General features: G+C 37.3%; 3 protein-coding genes across 3 annotated transcripts; 1 reads left to right on the top strand and 2 right to left on the bottom strand.

The window, feature by feature from the left end:
• The first annotated feature begins 487 nt into the window (after positions 1-487).
• LOC138882366 (uncharacterized) lies at positions 488-1572 on the top strand. The gene is made up of 2 exons (XM_070163047.1): positions 488-704; positions 1064-1572. The coding sequence occupies exons 1-2, from the start codon at positions 488-490 to the stop codon at positions 1570-1572; spliced, it is 726 nt and encodes a 241-aa protein (XP_070019148.1).
• Positions 1573-17057: 15485 nt separating this feature from the next.
• Positions 17058-17801, bottom strand: LOC138882363 (uncharacterized). Its single transcript, XM_070163046.1, has 2 exons — positions 17709-17801; positions 17058-17600 (listed from the first exon to the last, which is right to left on the bottom strand). The coding sequence occupies exons 1-2, from the start codon at positions 17799-17801 to the stop codon at positions 17058-17060; spliced, it is 636 nt and encodes a 211-aa protein (XP_070019147.1).
• A 12-nt stretch (positions 17802-17813) lies between these two features.
• LOC138882359 (uncharacterized) lies at positions 17814-18443 on the bottom strand. Its single transcript, XM_070163045.1, has one exon. The coding sequence runs from the start codon at positions 18441-18443 to the stop codon at positions 17814-17816; it is 630 nt and encodes a 209-aa protein (XP_070019146.1).
• Between the last annotated feature and the right edge of the window lie 4960 nt (positions 18444-23403).

Genomic DNA, 23403 nt, shown 5'->3' with positions numbered 1-23403 from the left:
TTTGTCTATATTTTTTATCAGCAAAATATGATATTGATACAGTATATAAGTATACCAACAGAGTATACCATGTGAGTATATAATTGTACGGATTTTTGTGTGTGTTTTTTATCAATAAAACATGATACATAACTGTATTTGTATTATAAACAGGTATATCCTTGAATGCGTGGATGAAAGATGCACTTGGAGACTTAAAGCATCAAGCCTGCGAGCATCAAATCTTTTCAAAGTGACAGATTTTAATTATGTCCACAATTGTTTAACTGATAAGAGATTTTGTTCACAAAAGCAAGCTGTCTCAGCTTTTGTTGCAGCTGTGGTACAAGATAAACTTGTTGACCCGAAAACCATATATACACCAACAAATATCCAGAGAGACATCCAAAAAGCATATGGTATGGACTTAAGCTACATGCAAGCATGGAGATCAAAAGAAAAAACAATACAATTATTGAGACGATCACCAAGTGAGTCATACAAGAAAATGCCAACATATCTTTATATGTTAGAGTACGCTAACCCAGGATCAGTGACACGACTACACACTGAAGGAGATGGGAGCTTCTTGTATGCATTCATAACTATATATGCATCGATTAGAGGATGGGTCTATTGTAGGTCAACAGTTGTAGTTGATGGAAGTTTTTTAAAGTCAACATATAGAGGGACCATACTCACGACTTCCACGCAAGACGCAGAGGGTAAGAATACAATCCAATTACATTCAGTTAAAGAAACAAAAAATATTTTCAAATATTTATGATACAAGTATACCAACAGAGTATATAGTTGTTTTGCTACACACCTGCACGTACCTATAACTATACTACTATATGAAATACTAAATTAATATTTTGTGTACAATCCAATTACATTCGGTTAAAGAAACAAAAAAAAATATTTTCAAATATTATATGATACCAGTATGGTATACAAGTATACCAATAGAGTATATAGTTGTTTTGCTACACACCTGCACCTACCTATGACTATACTACTATATGAAATGCTAAATTAATATTTTGTGTTGTAATTGATATTTTGTTCTTTGGGTTTACAGGACAAATTCTACCCCTCGCATATGCAATTGTTGATTCGGAAAATGATGCATCGTGGGAATGGTTCTTCGTGCAGTTGAGAGAAACCTATGGACAAAGAGAGGGAATGTGCATTATATCAGACATGCATGATGCTATATGGAAAGCAACTTCAATTGTCTATCCAGAAGTCCCTCATTGTGCATGTATGTTCCATCTGTGGAACAACATAAAGACAAACTTCAGGAAGAGCCAAAAACAAATCAAAGAAGTATATTTTGCTTTAGCAAGAGCATACACTATTGAAGAATTCAACAGGCATATGGCAGAGTTAGAAGCTATTGATAGTAGAGTGAAAACATACCTGATGGATATTGAATATGATAAATGGCCCCGGGCGCATTCCAAGGCAAATAGAACCATGACCATGACATCGAATATTGCGGAATCAGTAAATGTAGCAAACAAGCACGCAAGAGACCTCCCAGTTGTGAATTTTCTTGACTTTATGACAACATTGATTCAAAAATAGAATTACACCAATCGGAAGGATGCAGTGGAATCATTTATGAAGATTGGTGCAAAGTATGAAAAAATATTGGCAGATAATACTATCTTATCACAGACGATGACGGTATGCATTTTCAAAATCATAAAAACACTGCATGTACTGTATTTTTACTTTTTTACCTTAGTGATTTCACTAAACAACTGAATATTGTTATTTAAAAAATACTATTACTTCATATAACTAATGACTTTTCTTAATTAAAATTATACTATGTGTTGCTATCAACTGAATTCTTACATTTAGTAATTGATGGCCAAACAAGAAATGTGGTGCGCCTACATGAAAGAAACTGCACTTGTGAGAGGTTTCAGCTAGATGATATTCCATGTCCACATGCAATGGCAGTTATACAAAAATTCCATGTGGATTCATACAAGTATTGCTCGGATTACTACAACATAGACTACTTGCTGAAAACATATGAGATACCAGTAAATCCATTGCCTGATGAAACAACGTAGCAAATTCCAGAACATGTCTCTTCGCAGGTGGTACTGCCACCAAAAGGAAATATCAAACCAGGAAGACCTAAAAAGAAGAGAGGCATAGGAGGCTGGGAAGGAAATACAATTACATGTGCACTATGCGGGAGAAAAAGACACAACCAGAGTACATGCCGAAATATTCCAATGAGAGATTGATATAATGCTTCAATGTTTTTATACAACTCATATATTGTAGAATCATAAAATTTGAATAGCAAAAAATAAAATGCATTTCTTGCACTGGACATATATTTGGTATGATAATTCTTTGCGAAATTACTTTTTGGCAACAAATTTATATGGCTACTTGTATTTTCAATAAGAATATGTTTATTTTCTATTTTAGTATATAAAAGTGGGATGCATTTACATCTAGTTGCTGCAGGAAAAAAGATGCTAAAATATATCTGTGATACCTTATTGGTATATCTGTATACCTTATTGGTATATCTGCATACCTTATCAATATCAAAATATGTGCAGAAATAGAAGTGGTGCACGCTTTGCAGCTCATGTCTGTATTGAACTATAATAAATTGGAAGCCATTTACATGCAGTTATTTGTGCATCATCAGGTGCATTAATACAAGGTGATACCCAATGTTATATTTGTATACCTCGTTGGTATATAGTGGTATTGCACTAATATGGCTAAAACAAAATATGCGCAGAAATATAAATGGTGCACCAGATACAACGTGATACCTAAAATGCGCACACTTTGCAATTCATGTCAGTACTTACATCTAGTTGCTGCAGGAAAAAAGATGAGTCCAATACAACGTGATACCCAAATGGTATATCATTATACCTGATTGGTATATAGTTCTACTACACTAATACACCATCTATGCTAAAACTACAGATGAACATTAAAGCTTAGACCATCATCACATTCGAAAGCAGATCATTTAACTTCTGTCACAACTACTTTGTATGTTGCTGGAAGTGTTCACTTCATTTGCCCCTAATTTTCACTTGCTGAATCCATTGAACCTTATCCTCTGGCAAAGGAATGGACCTCGGCATACTAATAAACCAACAACTTTATGGAAGAAGCCTAAGAAAAGCCTAATAACAAGCTGAAATCAGAAACAAAATCAGCAAATTTTCAGCATCAAGAGACATAACTATACTGATAACCCCCATGTACTTGAAGAAATCTATTACCACATATTTTGAACCAGAATAATTAAATATGACAAAAGAAACATTAGCAGCTGGAAATATTTTATAAAGGCACAAGTTTCCTACAGTCTTGAATCAGCAGAAGGTCATTTGCTACTAATAATACCATACTTCACCAAAAACTATTAAAATCTTGAAAAGTTTTCATGATACAATTAACTAAAACCAAAAAGAGACCTATACTACTTCTTGAGTTTCTTTCCACGAGTCTTTTTAGGTGCTACTGGAGCCTCAGATTCACTTGATTCGCCATGCAACTGCTTGTTCCTCCCATAGTGCCACAACAGTATACCAAACCTAGCTCGAAGACCATCCACATCAAAATTGGCAACATGGATTGGAAGATCTTCAATAATATACTCTGCAAAGCAAGCAACATATACTCCACAATCTCTGAAATAAAACAAATGAATAGAATATAAAAATCAATTAGAAGTGAAAATGTTAATATGAATGAGGAAAATAAAGTAAAAAAAAGTAACTATTCTTACGAATTTTGCTGTGTTGGCAGATTTGTAATCAGTTCAATATCAAAAGGATCAGTCAACTTCTTTCCCATGTGCAGACCATTTTCTACTACAATGTCACTTCTTTGTTTATAAAATTCAATACTAACTAGAAATAGGGGGATCAACACAGCATAAGCCTTTGCCACTTTCTGAATAACTTTCTTGTGCTTTCGACTATGTAGCGAGTCATATACATAAAAACATCTCTTGTGGAATGACACACACCCCAATATCCAATGCCAAATTTCTGCCAAATTAATTGGAAAAAGGACATGATCAACCTGGTGCCATGGAGTGTTGCAATGCATCCTAAATCCTTTCATGTACTCCATGATATCGTCTGATCTATCAATCAAATGATCTTGTTTCCCACATTTTACAAATTCTGTGAAAACCCTTTGAATGATATTATTAAAAAGAGTATCTGTAGTTTGTGACTTTGATTGGCATATTAATTCCATATTTCGCCTTCTTCCTAAGATAGTAGAATATAATATTCAAGTGCTGCAAAAAAGAGTGGAAGAAAACATGACTACCACTAACAATATGAATGAACTACTACAACAACAAAAATAAAAAGAAGTACACATACCGAACTAAAGAGCGACCTGCCAGAATAGTTTAAGGTATGGAAAAACGTCTTATCATCAATCTGTTCAACTTCAAAGTTAAAACAAGGCTCTAGCTTTTGATCACCAGGTAAATACACTTCCCTATTTCATATAAAAGAAGATATGGATAAGAAATATAACAACAAACATTAAGAAAAAATGAAAACAAAAGTACATGGAAACGAATACGCACTCTCCCAATTGCATATTTGCTTCAACAAAGTCTGAGAATGCAGTTATAAGCTTAAAATCAACCGTCTCTGAAATGTCATTTACAAATGGAAATCTTCCTTTGATAACCTTCGAGGATCCCCCAACTGCACTAATACCAGATTGCCAGTCATTCCTATACGGTGACTGTTTTATAGTTGCGGGGCGCCTTTTCCGTGTTAAAACTGCAGGAGTAGTTTCAACATCTGTTTGTATCTGAACAATATTTCTTGATACCAACTGATCAAGTTTAGACTTATTTACAGCACGAGTTGTCAGATCATTTCTAGATTGATTTACATTACGTCTCCCTCCTTGTGTAATGGCAGCAATTAGATCAAGTTGAGAATCAGTATATTCAAAATCAGAATCCAAGTGAAGATCACCCCCGTGTCGACATGGAGCTTAAATTAGAAAATGCTAGTGAATAGATAAATATACAAATTTAAGAAATTTAGAAAAAAAGAATGAAAAGTTATATATAGAAAACATTACCAGAAGGCAAATTCACATTACTTCCACCAACATCCACTTGGCCAACACCATCAACCCGACATGCTAAACACATAAAAACATTATCAGCATCACTACTTAAATAAAAAATAAAAAACTATCAAGAACCTATCATTTACATACTAACTACAGAATTAGTAACATCAACATTGTACCCTGTGGAGCAGTATTAGACTCAATAACAACATCTGCTCGTGTCTGCACAGGGATTCCTGATGGCAGCGGAGCAGGACCCGACTTTTTAACATCATGAGATGACTGCTTATATGTTGCTTGTTGTGTAATAGCGGTGATTTGATCAATTGCAGATGCAGATAGTTCAAAGTTAGAATCCAAGCTAAAATCATGCTCATTTACGAAGGGGGCTGAAAAAAGTTTTTAAAAAAAAGGTTAGTCAATGCACAAGTACATAGAGTTAAATAAATAAAAAAATAATCAAAAATTACATATACAACATTTTACCAGAACGCAAATCATCATCCTGTTGCTTGTGCTGAAAATGAGAAACTAACAATTTTAGTCTTATGTATATTACAAGAATACTATGTGCACTAAAAGTAAAGAATGGAATAGTATCCTATAAGCATATATTGCATCTTTGAACAATATACTATAGCACTATATTATATAAAAGATGAATACCGCTGAATTTCCCTCTGGTTTCACTGACTGCCTACCAATAGTTGCAAGCACCTCCTCAAACTTGTTCTCTACAAAAAGCTTTAAAACTTGTAACTCCTTCATTACCTCAGCATTGGTAGGTTGGGAATCACCTCCAGTACTTTCAGGCATACTTTGTGTCTTTGGTAATTGAGTGCCAAAAACCTGAAAGCTATCGGGCTGGCTGGGTTGGCTGTCAGTACACTCAACTTCAATTTCAAATCTTAGACCACACACATCAAATTGTTTCTTCTCATCATCAGTTGGGGTGATGTTCTGTAGCTGCAATTATTAAGCACACTAGTTAGAAATAGAAATGATAATAAAGTATGAAAGAAAAAAGATCCATATTACCATATGATACCAATATAGTATACATGTATACCAACAGAGTATATCACTGAACTGGGATATAGTATAAATGATACCAATATAGTATACATGTATACCAACAGAGTATATCACTAAACTGGGATATTGCTACAACTGTGACCAAACTAGTATACCAAAACATTAAGAGAGGCAATAAAACTATAAGAAAATTACCTGCTTGCGTTGCAAGCTACACATTTTCAAAGCAACTCGCTCATTCGGGATTTGACCCATGACTGCCCATTTCAAAATTCGTGGAAGTTTGTTGTTTCCGATGATCAGCAAAGTGACCATCCAAACTTGGGCAACATTCATACAACCAAGTCTGTAAAGCCAACGGGAAGCCACCAAGTCTATAAAAAGAAGGCTTATCTTGAAACTTGTTGGAACACGAGTCAATTGTAGCTTTATAAACATCTATACCCCAGGGATAATTATTAAAATCACCAGACTCAACCAAGTCAATGTAAGACCGTGAAATAGCCTTTGTTTTGAGTTGAGAAAATAAGAAGCTGTTGACAAAATACAGAACTGCTATCTTCAATGCATCATCATCCGTTTCCCATTTCTTCTTCTTAAAACAGTCTGCTAGTTGGGCAAATGTCACGGATGCAGTCCCAAAATATTTTGAAATCAACCTATTCTCTGCTATGCTCTCTATACTTGTACCACCCTTACATTTCAACCCAGTAACAAGTGCAAATTCACCCAAGCCAAACCACAACCTAGAATCATTCACTACAAACCGCATCTCATTTTGAACCTCATAATATACTTCTCTCATAAGCAAATGGTACATAACACGAATCTGCACAATCACTGGTGGCAGATCCAAAAAATAGCCAAAGCATGTTTTCTTAAACAGTCGAAGTTGCCGCTTTGATAAATTCGCTTTCAATTGATGAATAACATGGAAATTGGTATCCCTATCAACCTTTGGTTTATAATCTAAGTCAATAGGCACAAGGAAATCCCAACACTGCAAAACATGTTCATATAAAATAATTTCAGAAATAGAATTCACTTAAAATGCAACTAAACCAACTAAAAATATCACAACTACCATATGATACCAACACGACATATAATTATACCGGCAGGGTATACAATTATACTGACTAATTTCCGGCAACTAAAAATGACTATACTACTATTATATAACAGATAGGAATAAAGAGAAAAAGCAAAAAGGAATGCAGCTATAAAATATTTTCAAGATATTGTACGATACTACTATTATTAAAGGAAAAACAAATAGCGAAGACAGCTAAAAAAAGATCCAGAAGCATATGATATTATATAGCTATACTAACAGGGTAAATAATTGTACGGGGTTGTTCCAACAACTGTCTATAACTATAAAAACTATCACATAACACACATATACTATGTCTATAGGTACAAAATTTCTATGGGAAACATCATGCGTGCCATTGCCACTGCAACAAAACACCAGTTACGCGACAATCAGATAAAGAACATAAATGCAATTTTTTAGAAGAACTATGTCAAATAGCATTGCCTCCCCCTTCCAGACTCAAGTACTATGTCAATCATGTAACTGAGTACCTGGCATCTTTTTTGTATACTACTTAGCACCAATTCAACAAATCATTTTCATTAGAAAATAAGTCAATGATGTCCTAACTTATTACTTAAGGTTAAGGGATTCTTCAGATGTTTCAAAAGAGACAATGGGTGTTATTCAGAAAACGCCCCATACATGAACTCTACCCCGATGCCTGCCTATAATCAATGCCAGTGGTGGTCACCAGCCAAGGCCGTGGGGCTTCTGCACATTGACCCCATCCACACCATGCCACCTATAAAGAAAAGCTCATTCTGCACACATAACTTACACGGTCCCATTCCTACCATACTTGCTTCTCCCCACCACTATCAACTGGCCTAAATACTAGATCACGTACAAAATCATCTAATGCAAAGCTGAAAATCAGAAATCACACAGAGCAGCTCTGGCTTCAATAAATTTGGTTGACAACAACAGCTACTGATTGACAGCACTAGTGAATCAGCGACCATTTTTTTAAACCTCAAGCAGAACACTAATGTAATATGTCTATTTAATTCAAAAAATTAACACAACTGACTATAACTATAATATAATACAAAAGCATAATAAGAAATCAAAAAATAACAATGTACTATACATTAAAAATCGCAAAGATCATAATTGTAAGAAAATTACCTTCTTGGGTGCGACACCAATTTTTCTCTTCTTTAACTGAGAATCATCGCTACAATCAACATCTACTGGTTGAATCTCTGATTCAGGCACGGATTCACGTCGGCTTCCCCCTAACTCAGAATCCTCAACAACTTTACCTTTTCCCTTATCAGTCACAGGAACATCTTCTATGACTGGTTTGGAATTTGTATCGGGTAATGACAGGTAGGGAGTTTCATCAACTAACGCGGCATTAATATTTTTGCCTTTTCCACCCTCTAATTCTATATTTTCAGTTGTGTTTTCAACATGATTACTGCTAGGGTTACGACTAAGTGGAGACTGAGAATCAGAAAATAAGGAAAAACTAGGCCCAGACATGGCTGAGGCAACGGATTCAGCAACTACTTCTTTTGAAGAATGATATTGTCCAAAGAGCCACCATCTACGCGCACAACTCTTCCGACCCATAGAGAAAACAACAACCCATAGACATTGATTCACAAAAGTACAAAGGAAAACATAAAAATCCTATGATTTTGAAAACCCACTTTCACTAAAATGTACTTTCAGAAGCAAAAAATTCACCCAAAGCAAAAATGTCACCCAAAATTAGGTACTAGACGAAGAGATAGAACGGAATCGGAAGAAAGAAATTACAACTCGAATGTGTTTCACTTTTGCGTTCTCATCGGTTGGCTATGGAGTTATGGAAAATTTACTCTGTTAACTGATAGAGAAAGAAGGAAAACATGGGAATAATGGGCAGAATGGGCTGGATCGAAGATAAGGGAGAGGTGGGTAGATTGGGCCGAGGTCGGGTAAATAGATTGGGTCGACTGGGTAGGCAGGGTAAATAGTTTGGGGATGGGTATTAAAAGGTAAATATTTTGGGCCTAATAGGTATAAAGTGATATTTTCTCTAAAATATGTTTGGTAGAGTTAGATCATCACCAAAAAATACTAAAGTTAATTTTCAATCATCTAAAGTTATTAAGAGATCATATTTTTATTGGTCCATCTGTTACTTGAAAATTAAAGTTTAAAAGGAACTTGTTTCATGATCATTGTCATGCCCTGGGCCTGAACGTAATACGGTACTCGGTGCCTAATTACTGTGATCGAGCGAACCAACTGGCTGACTGAATCAACATGTAATATCATAACATACCGAAAGTGAAAGGTAAAATAACACATGTTGATACACTGAATGTTTGAATGATATAAATTAATGTACGAAAACACTAACATAAGTCTGAAGTATATTTGTAGCTAACATTGCATCACATGAAAAGCCTGTGACTCTGTTTAACTGTTACTCTAGTCTATGAAACCTCTAATAAAGTACTAAAAACACTGATTGTCTGAAAAAAGGTAATGATAATACCCGAAAGAATTTGGAATCACCAAATAGCTGGTACGAGAATAGCACTCTGAATCATCAACCTGTAAATCATTACCTGCATCGTGAGATGTAGGACCCGGGCAAAATGGACGTCAGTACATTTGAATTGCACTGGTATGTAAAGTGTCACGACCCAAATTCCACTAAAGCTTGTGATGGCGCCGGACACCGATGTCAGGCAAGCCAACCAAAATACTTAATTAAATTCTCGTTTTAATAATTTTGAAAACTATGAATTTTCCTTCAATTTCACTAGTAAAAGATAATCTTTACAAAGTAAATAAAAGAATGTTTAGAAGTAAATACAAGATACCCAATAATCATCCCAGAACCCGGTGTCACAAGTGCATGAATATTTACTAGGAATGAAATAAAATACAGTAACTGTCGGGAGTACAAAGTGGACAGAAATGAAAATACAGTACAATACTCTGAAGGGGACTCTGCTGGCTGCGGGTCGTCTCGACAAATGCAGCTCACCTAATTCTCCGTCAACCATGCCACTATGCCACTATGCCACTAAGCCACTAGCCACACATGAACATGTGCAACAAAATGCATAGCAAGTGTAGTATGAGTACGTAAACAATGTGTACCCAGTGAGTATCCCGTCTAATCTCGAAGAAGTAGAGACGAGAGATCGACTTCGACACTTACTAGTGGTCCAATAGTAATATATTATTATTATGAATAATCATGAATTTATTAAAAACGACAATAAATTCAAATAAGTCATGAAACGGGTAAACGTTCCTTTTTATATTGAAAGTCTCCAAATTCATAATCTATTAATTATTAATTTATCTTGAGTCAGGGAGAGCAAATATCAATTTCTATAAATCTCGAGGCAAGCAATACAAGCATGTGCAAATCATGCCGAGGTCGTACTGACCGATCCAACCATATTTAAAATGTGACTGCCAGAGTGTCGAATGACGCGAACCATAGATGCATCTATTTAATCTACCGAGGCATTCGACCCGTTTCGAAATTAAACACACACAAACAGTCAATCAAGAAATCAACAGGGAACAATTATCCAAGGAAAAACCAATTCTCTTTTAACAGTTTAAGAAAATGAAGTTTAATCCTTTTTAGAAATTTATTTACTAATTCGATGTGGTTTAAGCAATTCAAACTGTCTATTAGATTACAATTATTCCAAGTATAGCATGCTTTGTCCTAAACTACCCGGACTTAAACATAATAGTATCTACGCACGGACTCTCATCACCTCATGCGTACATAGACCTCACAATTAGAAGCACAAATCCAATTAATTCACCTATGGGGACAATTCCCTCTTACAATGTTAGAAAGGAGACTCATCTCGCTCCGTAGATCTATACCCGGCATTCCACGCCCTTCCGAAGACTCGAATCGATGCACAATGCTCCAAAACTAGCCAATAATTATGCAAATCCATTAATATATGTTCAATTACCCCTAATGATCCAATTTATAACAATTCCTAACCCTGATTGAAAAGTTGACAAATACGCCCTCGGGCCCACGTGCCCGGATTCCGAAATTTTTCGAAGATTAAGTTTACCCATAGCCTCACGAACTCAAATATATAATTTACTCCCAATTTCATACCCAAAATCGTGGTCAAAATCCAAAAATATAAATTCTAGGTCTTTTCACCAAAACCCCAAGTTTCTACCAATTTTCATACTTTAATCCGCAGTAAAACCATGTATTTAACTTACAAGAGGTGGGATTAACTTACCTCATGTTTGATGATGAAGTTCCTCTCTTCAAAGGCTCCAAAATCACCTAACCCAAGTGAAAATGCGTGAAAAATGTGCCAAAACTCGTTCTTTAAAGAATACACTGCCCAGTCTGACCTCTCGCACCTGCGGTCGACCCTTCTGTGGTCCTCCTCCAGCTTCCCCAAACCGCTTCTGCGCTGCCCAGACCGCATCTGCGACCTCGCATGCGGTTCCAATACCGCTTTTGCGGTCCTCCTCCAGCTGCCCCAAACCGCTTCTACGCTGCCCAGACCGCATCTGCGACCTCGCAGGTGTGGGAAATCTATCGCACCTGCGGTTTTTGACCCATCCACTTCCAGCCGCTTCTGCGGGTCACCCCTACTCCTACGGGCCCGCACCTGCGGTGCTCCTCATGCAGGTGCGGTTACACTAGAAGCCCAGCTGTTTCAGCCCTTCCTCCAATTCCATTTTCGATCCGTTGATTATCCGAAATCCACCCGAGGCTCCCGGGACCCCATCCAATCACACAAAATAGTCCCAAAACACATTACAGACTTGCTCGAGGCCTCATATAAAACAATGCTAAAATCATGAATCAACCTCCAATCCAAGCTTAATGAATTTTAAAATTTCAAACTTCTACATTCGATGCCAAAACATATCAAATCACGTCCGATTGACCTCAAATTTTGCACACAAATCACATTTGACATTACGGACCTACTCTAACTTTCGGAATCAAAATCCGACCCCGATATCAAAAAGTCCACTTCCGGTCAAACTTCTAAAAAACTTTCGAATTTCTATCTTTAGCCAAATGACTTCAAAATGACCCGTAGACCTCCGAATTCACTTCCGATCGCGCTCCCAACACCAGAATCACCATACGGAGCTATTCCCATACTCGGAATCCCAAACGGACATCGGCAACACTGAAATGCACTTCAACCCAAACTTATGAAATTCTTCCAAAAATGCTAACTTCTATAATAGGTGCTGAAATGTTCCCGGGTCTTCCAAAATTTGATCTGAACATACGCCCGAGTCTGAAATCATCATACGAACCTACTGGAACCTTCGAATCCTGATTCCGAGGTCGTTTACTCAAAAATCCAATCTTAGTCAATTCTTCCAACTTAAGGCTTTCAAAATGGAAATTCTCTTCCCAAATCAACTCCGAACTTTACAGAATTCAATTCCAACCACGCGTACAAGTCATAATACCTAAAGTGAAGCTGCTTATGGCCTCAAACTGTTGAACGACGTGCTAGAGATCAAAACGACCGGTCGGGTCGTTATATTCTCTCCCACTTAAACATACGTTCGTTTTCGAACGTGCTAAGAACTGTGCTGGAGTTATCTGAAATCATTGCTTAACACCTCGTGCACCTACCCGTGCTACCACAACTCGGTTGAGCACATTAACTTAATCAAATCTGAAGATGTTCTCTTTTATTCAAACAAATAAGCTTAGAGCCCAGTTCCAACATTCGGAACTCTCTGCCAGGCCTACTTACAACATATGAACACCGCATCAATCACCACACGATGCAGCGATATAAGATTGCATACCTTTGCTGAATTCACACTATGCCCTGCACAACTTACATAATATCCTCTGATCATAATTAGTCGAAATTTCATGAATCTGACACTCCCAATGCATATCACGACCCACATACATCTTGATCTAACTCTTACAATACCACCATGATGGAAGATGCGCGTAGAAATTCATAACCAACTGCCGAGTCAATAATTCATTGAGTCTATAACCTTGACAAGAACCATCACCTCATTCTGAACCAAATAATGGTATTTGCCCTTTAATATTCTTCATATAATCCGATTGCACTGATCTTAGATCCAATAATCTCATCTCACCCAGTACGAACTGCTCAGCAAATAAGCCAGTCAAACATGACCAAAAGTCTCATATGATGCCACAATGCCAATAGGCTACCAACTCGAACGTAATACAAAAAGGAAATGAACTCTGGAAGGGACTACTCGACTCACGCACTAATATGAACTTCCCTCAGAAAATAGGAAACAAGACACACAAAAATAGGATATAGAAAGCTGTATTCAACATCACACTGTTGCAGCGTGTAACCCGATCCAAATAACATACCCGTGGCGGCGTGCCACCCGATCCATACATAAAATTCACATAAGGAGATACACATCGAGCTAAATTGCTTGTTACAACAAAATACTGAATATCGGTCACAAGCACGCTAAGTGCATAATACCAACCCCGGAGAGACGTATAGCGCCATAAGCTACAAAACTCAAGCACAACTGATGTGCGATATATGATCTGAATCTCAAGAGCTATCTTGCTCATATGACACCATCGCTACGCGAAACTTCAACACATAAGAAATTTATCAAGCCATTTCACAACTCACACGGCACAATGTAGCATAACTAGAAATAGTGTAGCATTACCAGAAATAGCCTACGATGAAATAGCATCCAACGTCCGAATACTCCTCCACAAGGAGAGATATGCTTAAATGGACACCTCCGGCCTGACATAGAGCCCATATTCATATTTAAATCCATCCAAAGACCTCAAGCCGATTCTGATCGCATGGAACTAGGCTAATAACCTTTCACGGGTCCATAATAACCCCCTTTTCCCATAACACACAAGATCAACCATCATAACTGGAGCAATCCTCCATAGTCCACAACTTAATAAACCAAGTGCCCTGCAGGCATAAATTCTCAAATTAATGATATCATCACTATCTTCATATTTGGTTTAATTCTTCAATTAATCATGTGACTACATGCCACACTTATACAATCTTCCCGTGGGACACGCTCCCACGACCTTCCGCACTAGATAACAAATCTGACACCCTCACCACCGACCGTACCATGCTATAAAGCAAATCAAGAATCCGTAAATCAATACACGAAGCCTCTTGTATAAGGCACTGATCTCAGGTGACGCTGAAAACAATACCAAATACCAACTTACTTTAAACTTCCAAACTCCTTTCCTACTCATCCGAGCTCGCAACATCCTTATCAATATCGAACCGCAACCTTGATCCTCACTTTCAAATTCCATACCACTCCCCGCATCTAACACACCAATATGCGATAGCACCATAATTTTATCATAACTCCTGGACCACTGATAGATTATGTTAGTTTATATGAGTCCAACCAAACTATAGAGTACCTAGTCCTCTATGAGATAATACGTAGAATGCAGTAAAGACTAAATGTAAATAAGGCAAGAGATTTTCTACGTGGAAAAATCCCACACAAAGGGATAAAAAAACCACGACCTACTATTGTAGGCTTTTAACTCTACTAATTTGTAATCTACCTATTACAAGCCACTTTGCAAACACCCTATTGCAAAGACTTCAAACTAACTTGTGATGCAACCACCACAAGCCACTCTATAACTCTCCTAGTTACAAATGATTTAAACTTATGACTATCCCTAGTCACAACATAAACTCAGAAGTTTACGAATTTGATTTGTTCCTAAGACAAATTTTCTAAGAAAGTAAACTAGGAATTACAATGACGAACAAATAACAAGATTACAACTCAACTATGGATATATAGAAACTGATCCTTAGTGGAGTTGTCTTCTTGTTCTTGACACACCAGTGACTTCAATGCTGGATGAATACTTTTGCTCTTGAGAGAATATCACTGAATGCACAAGAAATGGTGTGTCTTGTGATGTAGATACCTGAAGTTTATCCAGAAATGGTGTATTCTTTGTGACCCCATCTTCACCTTGATTTACCCGGAATACTCTCTACTTGAGTCTTTGATGTAGATACCTGGAGTTTGGTCTTCTGTTCTGCAATGCTTTCCACCAATCAATCCATTCTTCATATTGATCCTCAGAAGAAGATCTCACCTTTTAATGTGTTTGATCCTCTTGTTTTTTGAAATTTCTCTCCAGTTGTTGATGAGGCCATTCCGTTTTGCTTCCTTGTCTCCTAGAAGATGAGGCATGAAACATGACAGGTGAATCGTTCCAAAAATCACTTTTTTCCATAGGACAACATTCTTATCTAGCTCTAGAGTGAAAGGGAGTGATTGACTTGTTACGCAGATGGGAACCTTGGTTTTCCAATTTAAGACATAAGTTGATTGAAGAGGGAGATGTAGAGGTTGATTTGATTTCCCCACACTTTGTGTTCTGCTGCTTGTGCAGTGCCATGAGCTGCATCTTTACTCTTCCTTCAGCTTCAATTGTAGTAGGTGACGTACCGGGTTCTTTGTGAGACGTGGAGGATGCTGCTGCATTGTTCTTAGCCAATCTCCTTCATCTTGCTCATTTTATCATCCTCCCTATTGAAGCCTCAGATATTTCCCAGAGATAGGATTGGTTCATCATATTGATCCTCACCGTTTCTTTCTTGGCAAAGGAGAGTGTCTTGTTGGATACCCCATGAGCACCTCCTACCATTTAGTATTCCCTTTTTAGAGACTTCGTGGTTTTATTTTGTGGATTGTACCCCAGAAGGATTCCTTTGCTCGTCTTTTTGTATTGAGCTTCCCAAGCTGATCCTTCCTATTGTCAAGAACAAGGCATTTTCTTCCATTAGGCAGCTCCTGGTGGATTTTTAATTTAGAAGGAGCCTCGTTCGACACTTGTTCTCAAAGTAGAGAGCAATATTCACTTCTTTTGCCCAAAATTTCTTGGCAATTCCATAGGGATGAGCACTATATGCAGCATTTTTCAGTTCCGTTCTTTTTTTCAGTTACACCATTTTGCAGTGGAGTCCTTGGTATTGAGAAATTGTGTGTGATCCCTTTTCTCCCTCCTCCATCATTTTGTGAACTCATGTCGAGGTGACACTTGAGTTTGGCAAACCACGAACTAGGTCCGACTGAGTTAATTTATTCGGAGGTGAGAAGTTTACATATACCAATCCTTCTTGACATGGTTGCGACTTCACTCATCTCATACGACCAACTTGTGGAGATTCATGATTAGTAGGAGTGAATGTTCTTGTTTCCTTTGTCCATTGAGACCACTTGGCGAGTTATCAGATTGGTGGCTGCACTTTTTAGGCCATTCACATAGTGCTCGTTCCCACTTGAGTGTCGAAAGAACCTTTCTACCTTTTCATTCACTAAGAATGTACTCTTTACTTCCTTCTCAAGGATACATTCCCTTTCTGTAGGGCTTTCAGTGAGAAGAAATTCATGATATTCTTCAGCTGCGTACTTTAAGCATCCAATGTCCATAGTCCATCGCAGTCCGCTTCCTCTCACTATTCCCTTCTCATGCACATCAAGGGTTAGATTTAGGAACCCAAACTAGTTTGGGTCCCTTGTTATTATAAAAAGGATGAATGAGGGATTTCCTAGTCCATGCATGCAACATCCGCTTTTCGCGAGTGGTACCTGGTCCTTTGTTAGTAGTCACTCTATCAGTAAACACTTTGTTATTTTGAGCAGACCGAACCCTGGCCTGGCAATTTTCTTTAAAATGCCCATTGTTCCCACAGTGGGTACATAGCCAGTTATCAGGTACAGTGACATACTTGTTGTGCGAGTTGTAGGGAGTTTTCTCCTTGTGGAACCCAATGCCCTACTTGTTCCTACTATTGTTGAGATACATGGCAGTGACAATATCTGAGGACCAGGTCCACTTCAGGGATTTCTCAAGATCATTTCTTACTTTCTCCAACTCAGCTTGGAGTTGCTGATTCCTCTCGAGTTCACTACAGAGAATGGTTTTTACAACAGTTAGCTCCCTTTCAAGTAGGATGTGCGACTCACTGGATACTTCCTTCCCTTTCCCAAGACTTACATTCCTATATTCTCTATTGAGTCCCTCAACGGTTTCCTCTAGATCAATGAATATTACTAACAGGTCATCCCTTTCCTCTTCAGTATATGTAACTTTTTCTTCTAAGGTGTGTTTCTCATTGGTAAGACCTTCTATTATTTCTTTTAGATCAACAACTACTACCATCAGATCGTCTCTCTCATTTTTCATACTAGTTATTCTTTCATTCAAGGCTTCCTTCTCTTGTTCAAGATTAGCTATGGTCTCATTTAAGTCCACTACACATACCGCTAGATCATCTCTAGATTGTTCGGCCTCTCCTAGTTTTACGGTCAGAATCTCCTTATCATTTACAAGGCTATAATAGGCATCAATTAGGACATTAGATAAAGGCCTTAGCTTCTTAGAAGAATAGGATTTCAGATTTCTCTAAACATCCCTGAAGTTTACCTCATCGTCTTCATATTCTTCTTCATCATCATCTAACAGTGCCATCAGCACGAATAGTGAATCGTACTTTGTTGCTTTAGTTTCCACTACCATCATTGAACTATTTTATGCATCTGATTCTCTTTCGGATTCACTCGAGGAATCTCCCCAAGCAGCAAAAGCCTTCTTAACAATATTGTCTGCAACACTTTTTTGATTGAACCTTTTATTTGAAACCAGGTTCCTTTTTCCTGCTTTGTCAGGATTTTGCTTGTATTGCTCATGTTTCGCGAGTGGGCAGTCCTTGATGAAATGCCCTGACTTTCCATATCTGTGACAGAGATCATTTTTCCTTGTTTTACTTGAACTGCCCCACTTTGGTATACCACCATTTCTTCGAACCATCTTTTGAAATCTCTTAGTAAGATAGGCCATGTCACTATCTTCATCACTTGAATCGCTGCTTTCAACCTTAAGCACCAGGTTTTTTTCCTTTTTGGGCTCTCTTCTTTCACTGTCTTTCTTTTTTTTCATCTCGTATATCTTTAAATTGCCAATCAACTCATCCATGGTCAGAGTCTGTAGATCTTTAACTTCAGTGATGGCATTTACCTTACTTTCCCAAGACCCAGGTAGAACACTGAGAATTTTCCTTACAAGCTTGTTTCTGGGAATGACATCTCTAAGTGAGTGAAGCTTATATATGATGGAGGTGAATCTGGTGTGCATATCTTGTATGGACTCATCATCCTTCATCCTGAAGAGCTCATATTCAGTGGTGAGCATGTCGATCTTGGATTGTTTGACCTGAGTAGTTCCTTCGTGTGCGGTTTGTAAAGCTTCCCATATTTCTTTGGCAATTTCACAAGCTGATACTCTGTTGTACTCATCAGGTCATATGCCACACATCAAGATTTTCTTGGCACAATAGTTCTTTTCTACAGCTTTTCTGTCAATGTCGTTGTACTCTCTTCTCCCTTTGGGCACCAATGGTCCTGTTTCTTAAAGTTTTTTCATGGGAACATGTGAACCATCACAAATGTCGCACAACTCTGAATCTTCTGCCATCATAAAATCATGCATCCGGGTCTTCCACCAGCCATAGTATTGACCATTGAATCTGGGAGGTCTATAGGTTGATTGTCCTTCTTCAATGTTTGGTGGAGTAGCCATTTAGGATCCTTCCTAGGTGTTAGCCTGATAGGAGAAATCTGCTCTGATACCAATTGTTAGTTTATATGAGTCCACCAAACTATAGAGTACCTGGTCATCTATGAGATGATACGTAGAATGCAGTAAAGACTGACTGTAAAGAAGGCAAAGATTTTCTACGTGGAAAAATCCCACACAAGGGGATCAAAAAACTACGACCTACTCTTGTAGGCTTTTAACTCTACTAACTTGTAATCTACTATTACAAGCGATTTTGCAAACACCATATTGCAAAGACTTCAAACTAACTTGTGATGCAACCACCACAAGCCACTCTATAACTCTCCTAGTTATAAATGATTTAAACTTATGACTATCCCTAGTCACAACATAAACTCAGAAGTTTAAGAATTTGATTTGTTCCTAAGACAAAGCTTCTAAGAAAGTAAACTAGGAATTACAATGACGAACAAATAACAAGATTACAACTCAACTATGGATATACATAAACTCATTTAGAAACTGATCCTTAGTGGAGTTGTCTTCTTGTTCTTGACACACCAGTGACTTCAATGCTGGATGAATACTTTTGCTTCTTGAGAGAATATCACTGAATGCACAAGAAATGGTGTGTCTTGCACCAGGTTGTTTTATCACAAAAGATAGCACAATGGATAATGATGTCACCTCTTGGTGTACGTTTTTTCCCAATGAGAAGTGATTGTTGTACTGTCTGCACAACCACTTCTGGGCAGTTACGTTCCAGCTGGATAGTGGACTTTGTACTTCTCTCAGGACACACCAACGGACCAGGTCTTAGTTGTGTTCCTCTTTTGTGACAATTGCCAGATGGTCACTTTCTTCTGCTACGTTCTAGCTGCGTACTTGACTTGTACTTCTGTCAGAGAACCCTAAGGGAGTAGGTCCCTGTTGTGTTCCTCTTTATATTGATTGCGTACAGTCACTGACTTGTTTGTGTCAGAGAACCCTAAGGGACCAGGTTACCAGGTCCCTATTATGTTCTTCACTGTGGTCGTTCATCAATTTGCTGATTTTCGACTTCGACCAGTTCACATGAAATGTATCATGAGGGCCAGGTTCTCTATCTGGTTCTTCACAACAAGTTTGTTAGATCATCAAAACATAATAAGCATAAGGTAAGACATTGAAAACCCATTAGATTAGTACCTCATCATATAAAAAATTTCACTTAGCTCATTTCAAGAGAACCATAGCATCACACGAGTGAATCCTCATAACTGTAGAACATGCAAATCCTCAAGTAGTGGTCTAAACCACAATAGCCCTTCCGAGATCCGCCTACCCATAACATGCCATAATAGTTGAATAATTCCAAATAAGATCAATCGCGGTGGCCGTCAAGCCTCACATGTACCGTCACAATTCATATACATAACTAAATCACGCTGAAGGAACTGATTGCTGCAACTAGTATGCCAATTCAACCATGGCTAACCAATCCAGCCTCTTCTAATTTATCTTCAACTGCCTCAGAATTAATAATAACTCAATTCAACACATAATGAAAACTGAGAATCATATTGCAATACGTGATACTGAAATACTGAATCATATTGAGTTACATGATACCGGAATGCTGAATAGAACTAGACGGAGCCATGTATCCATGAACTGATTATGAAAACTGAAACTTCAACTGTTTATGACATGCTGAGTAATCTAGATTTAGACTCATGGTCATCAAATACAAGTCTATATTGATTAAGCACTGATTTCACAAGTTCAGAATGAAAGTCATGAACTAGTTATGAAGCTAGATGATAGAAGTTCTGCAATAATTAAAGGAACTAGGCTTAACTATATTTCTGAGGCAATTAATATCGTAAAAGAAATGTAATGTAGGGAGAATCATTAACATTCTCAAATATAAAGAGTTAGCCTCACATATCTTAACTTTCTACTCTTGAGCGTAATACAACATTCACCAACCCTTTCAACTTTAATCTATATCAATACAAGTCAAAGGGATTCCATGTTAGCAATAATACTCATGTTTTTTTCACTTTCATAAAACATTTTATGGGCGTGAAGCCTCATAACCCTCATTAATGATATTTCTACACCCAACCACCCATTTTTTTACACCAAGATAAATTGTAAAATCTTATACTTCTTATAATCAATATCATTCTTCATCACACATAAGATAAACAATACCCTTAACTAATAATCAATAACCAACAATCCAAATTCATAATCGTTCATGTTTTTCTATCAAACTCATCAACTCACATGAACTAGAGTCTATAATCATTAATCTAATACTATAATCAAGTAGAGGGTGAAGATATTACCTTTTTGGCATTCAATCATCTTGAATTCGAGTTCTAGGGTTTTGTCTCTCAAAACTGATGTCGCAATCGAATATCTAATAATTTGAAGGGTTTACCCATGTTAATAAGGTTTTGAAGAATTAAAATTAACTTAGAATCATCATTAGAACTTACCTTGGATGATGGAGGGACCTTTGAGGAGTTAGATTATTGAGAGTTTCCCTTTCTAGAGCAAGTTTTTGTATTTTGGAGTGTGGGGGACAAAGTACGACTTTAAAAATGACCCCCGGGTGTGCTTCCACGCACCGGAAGTCCGAATCGCACCTGGAAGCGTATCAGGGCAGTAGCACTACCACAAGTGCGAGGCCGCGCATGAGACCACCGGGGCGCGCATAATGCATATTTTCCAGTAAAATACATATAACCTTTTGCTCGAAAATCTTTTCGGGATCCACAATTTATCTCTTGAAAGCTATTTCAAAGGGATACAAATTTCATGTTTTGAATTTTTTGAAATTCTTTACAAATATTTACGAAATCCTGATGGAATATAGACCTTCCATGACTTAGTCGATTTTTCGAATCTTATACTCCTCACTCTCCGTCTTGATTCCAAAACAAATCTTTTCACCCATAATCATCCCGATATGCATTCATATGTCTAAGATACCATCTTAATACTCATTTAACATGTCCACACCTAGTCCAAATTTATGGAGTGTTATATTATCTCCCCCTTGGGATCATTCATCCTCGAATGATTGTCATGTTATTCATAAGGTTTTGGTAATAACAAATATTTCTGACTCCTGGGTATTTTGCCATTAGGCTCTTTTTTATCCAAAACTATAGTGATCAATTCTGTGCCCGTTGCGGTTAAATCATTAACCTGTTACACCATGGGGTCTGGCATCCAAACTATCATCATCTAACATGTGGCTCCATTTTCAAGAATTAAAAATAAAATTGTTTCATGAGGTAAAACATGTATGGATATACTACCATACACAAACTTGTCCTTCAGAGTATACCATCATATGATAAATTACTTCATGTACCGTCCGGTGAGTCTTGGGACTTAATCCGACCTAAACTATGCGAAGATTTTGCTATAATCACCGTTACTTGCATTTTCATTTAGCACTCATATGCATCACTATACACTTACAAGTCACCAGAATTTGGACACACTGAAAATCGGAGATCTGGTAACTAAATAACTGAATTCTGGCATACTAAATAATCATAAACCTGCTAACTGGAAGGCTGTATAACTGGTAACTGAGGTAAACTGATAATCATAAAACGTGATAACTGTTTTTGTATTTTCTGATAAGATTATGCTTTAATATGTACTACTATCCATTGCATCCTTTCAAGTTTTACTTGTTACCAACCTATACTCCATAATTATACCCCAATGGAAAATCATCCTCTCTAGAACATTGGGTTCTTCCTGTGTGTCGCTTGGGCACTCGATACGTCTGGAATTCTATAGGAAGAGAAGGTTACTTATTGCTCTAAGCTTCATGGCACGATCTAGAGTTAAAAATAAATGAGACAGTCCTGGATGTCTTGGTAGTTAACCGTTTATATGAGTAGCCGGCACACACATATAAAAGAAATTCTGCTGCACACAACTTTGTAGACTCCCTAGGACTCTTGAACCTAGTGCTCTGATACTGTGAGCACGTGATTTTTGCCCTATAAGAACTACTCCCAAAAATTCAAAAAAATGGTTTTTGTGTTTGTTCGTGATTTATTTGTATTTTTGTCTGTGCATGTTTATTTCTACTTTAATTAAGAAAAATACAAAAATATGTGTTGCATGTGCATTTAGGATTTTAATTAAACAATCAAGTTTGTTTTACAAAACAGAAAATCACAAAAATATGTACTTTGCATTTTTAGCATTTAATGTCCAAATTGTGTGATTTTATCTTTATTGATGTTTAATTTCATGTGATAATTATTAAGAGTTAATTGTTTATTTTATAATCTAATTAGGATTTTTAGTTTTATTGTTGAAAAGGAAAATTGGAAAGAAAAAAAACAAGAAAAGGAAAATTCAGTTGGGCCAATTTGGCCAAGCCCAAATCCAAAACACAGCCCATACCCGCCCCAAATCCAGTTTGCCTGCGACCAATCCAAACGACGTCGTTTTAAGTCAGTCAATCTCAACCATTCGTTTGATTGGATCGGACGGTCCAAATCGTCTCCTCCAATACCCGACCTATTCCCTGTCACAC

The sequence above is a fragment of the Nicotiana sylvestris genome, chromosome 2 (assembly GCF_000393655.2).
Source record: "Nicotiana sylvestris chromosome 2, ASM39365v2, whole genome shotgun sequence".
NCBI lineage: Eukaryota > Viridiplantae > Streptophyta > Magnoliopsida > Solanales > Solanaceae > Nicotiana > Nicotiana sylvestris.
This window is presented reverse-complemented; position numbering and strand designations above follow the sequence as displayed.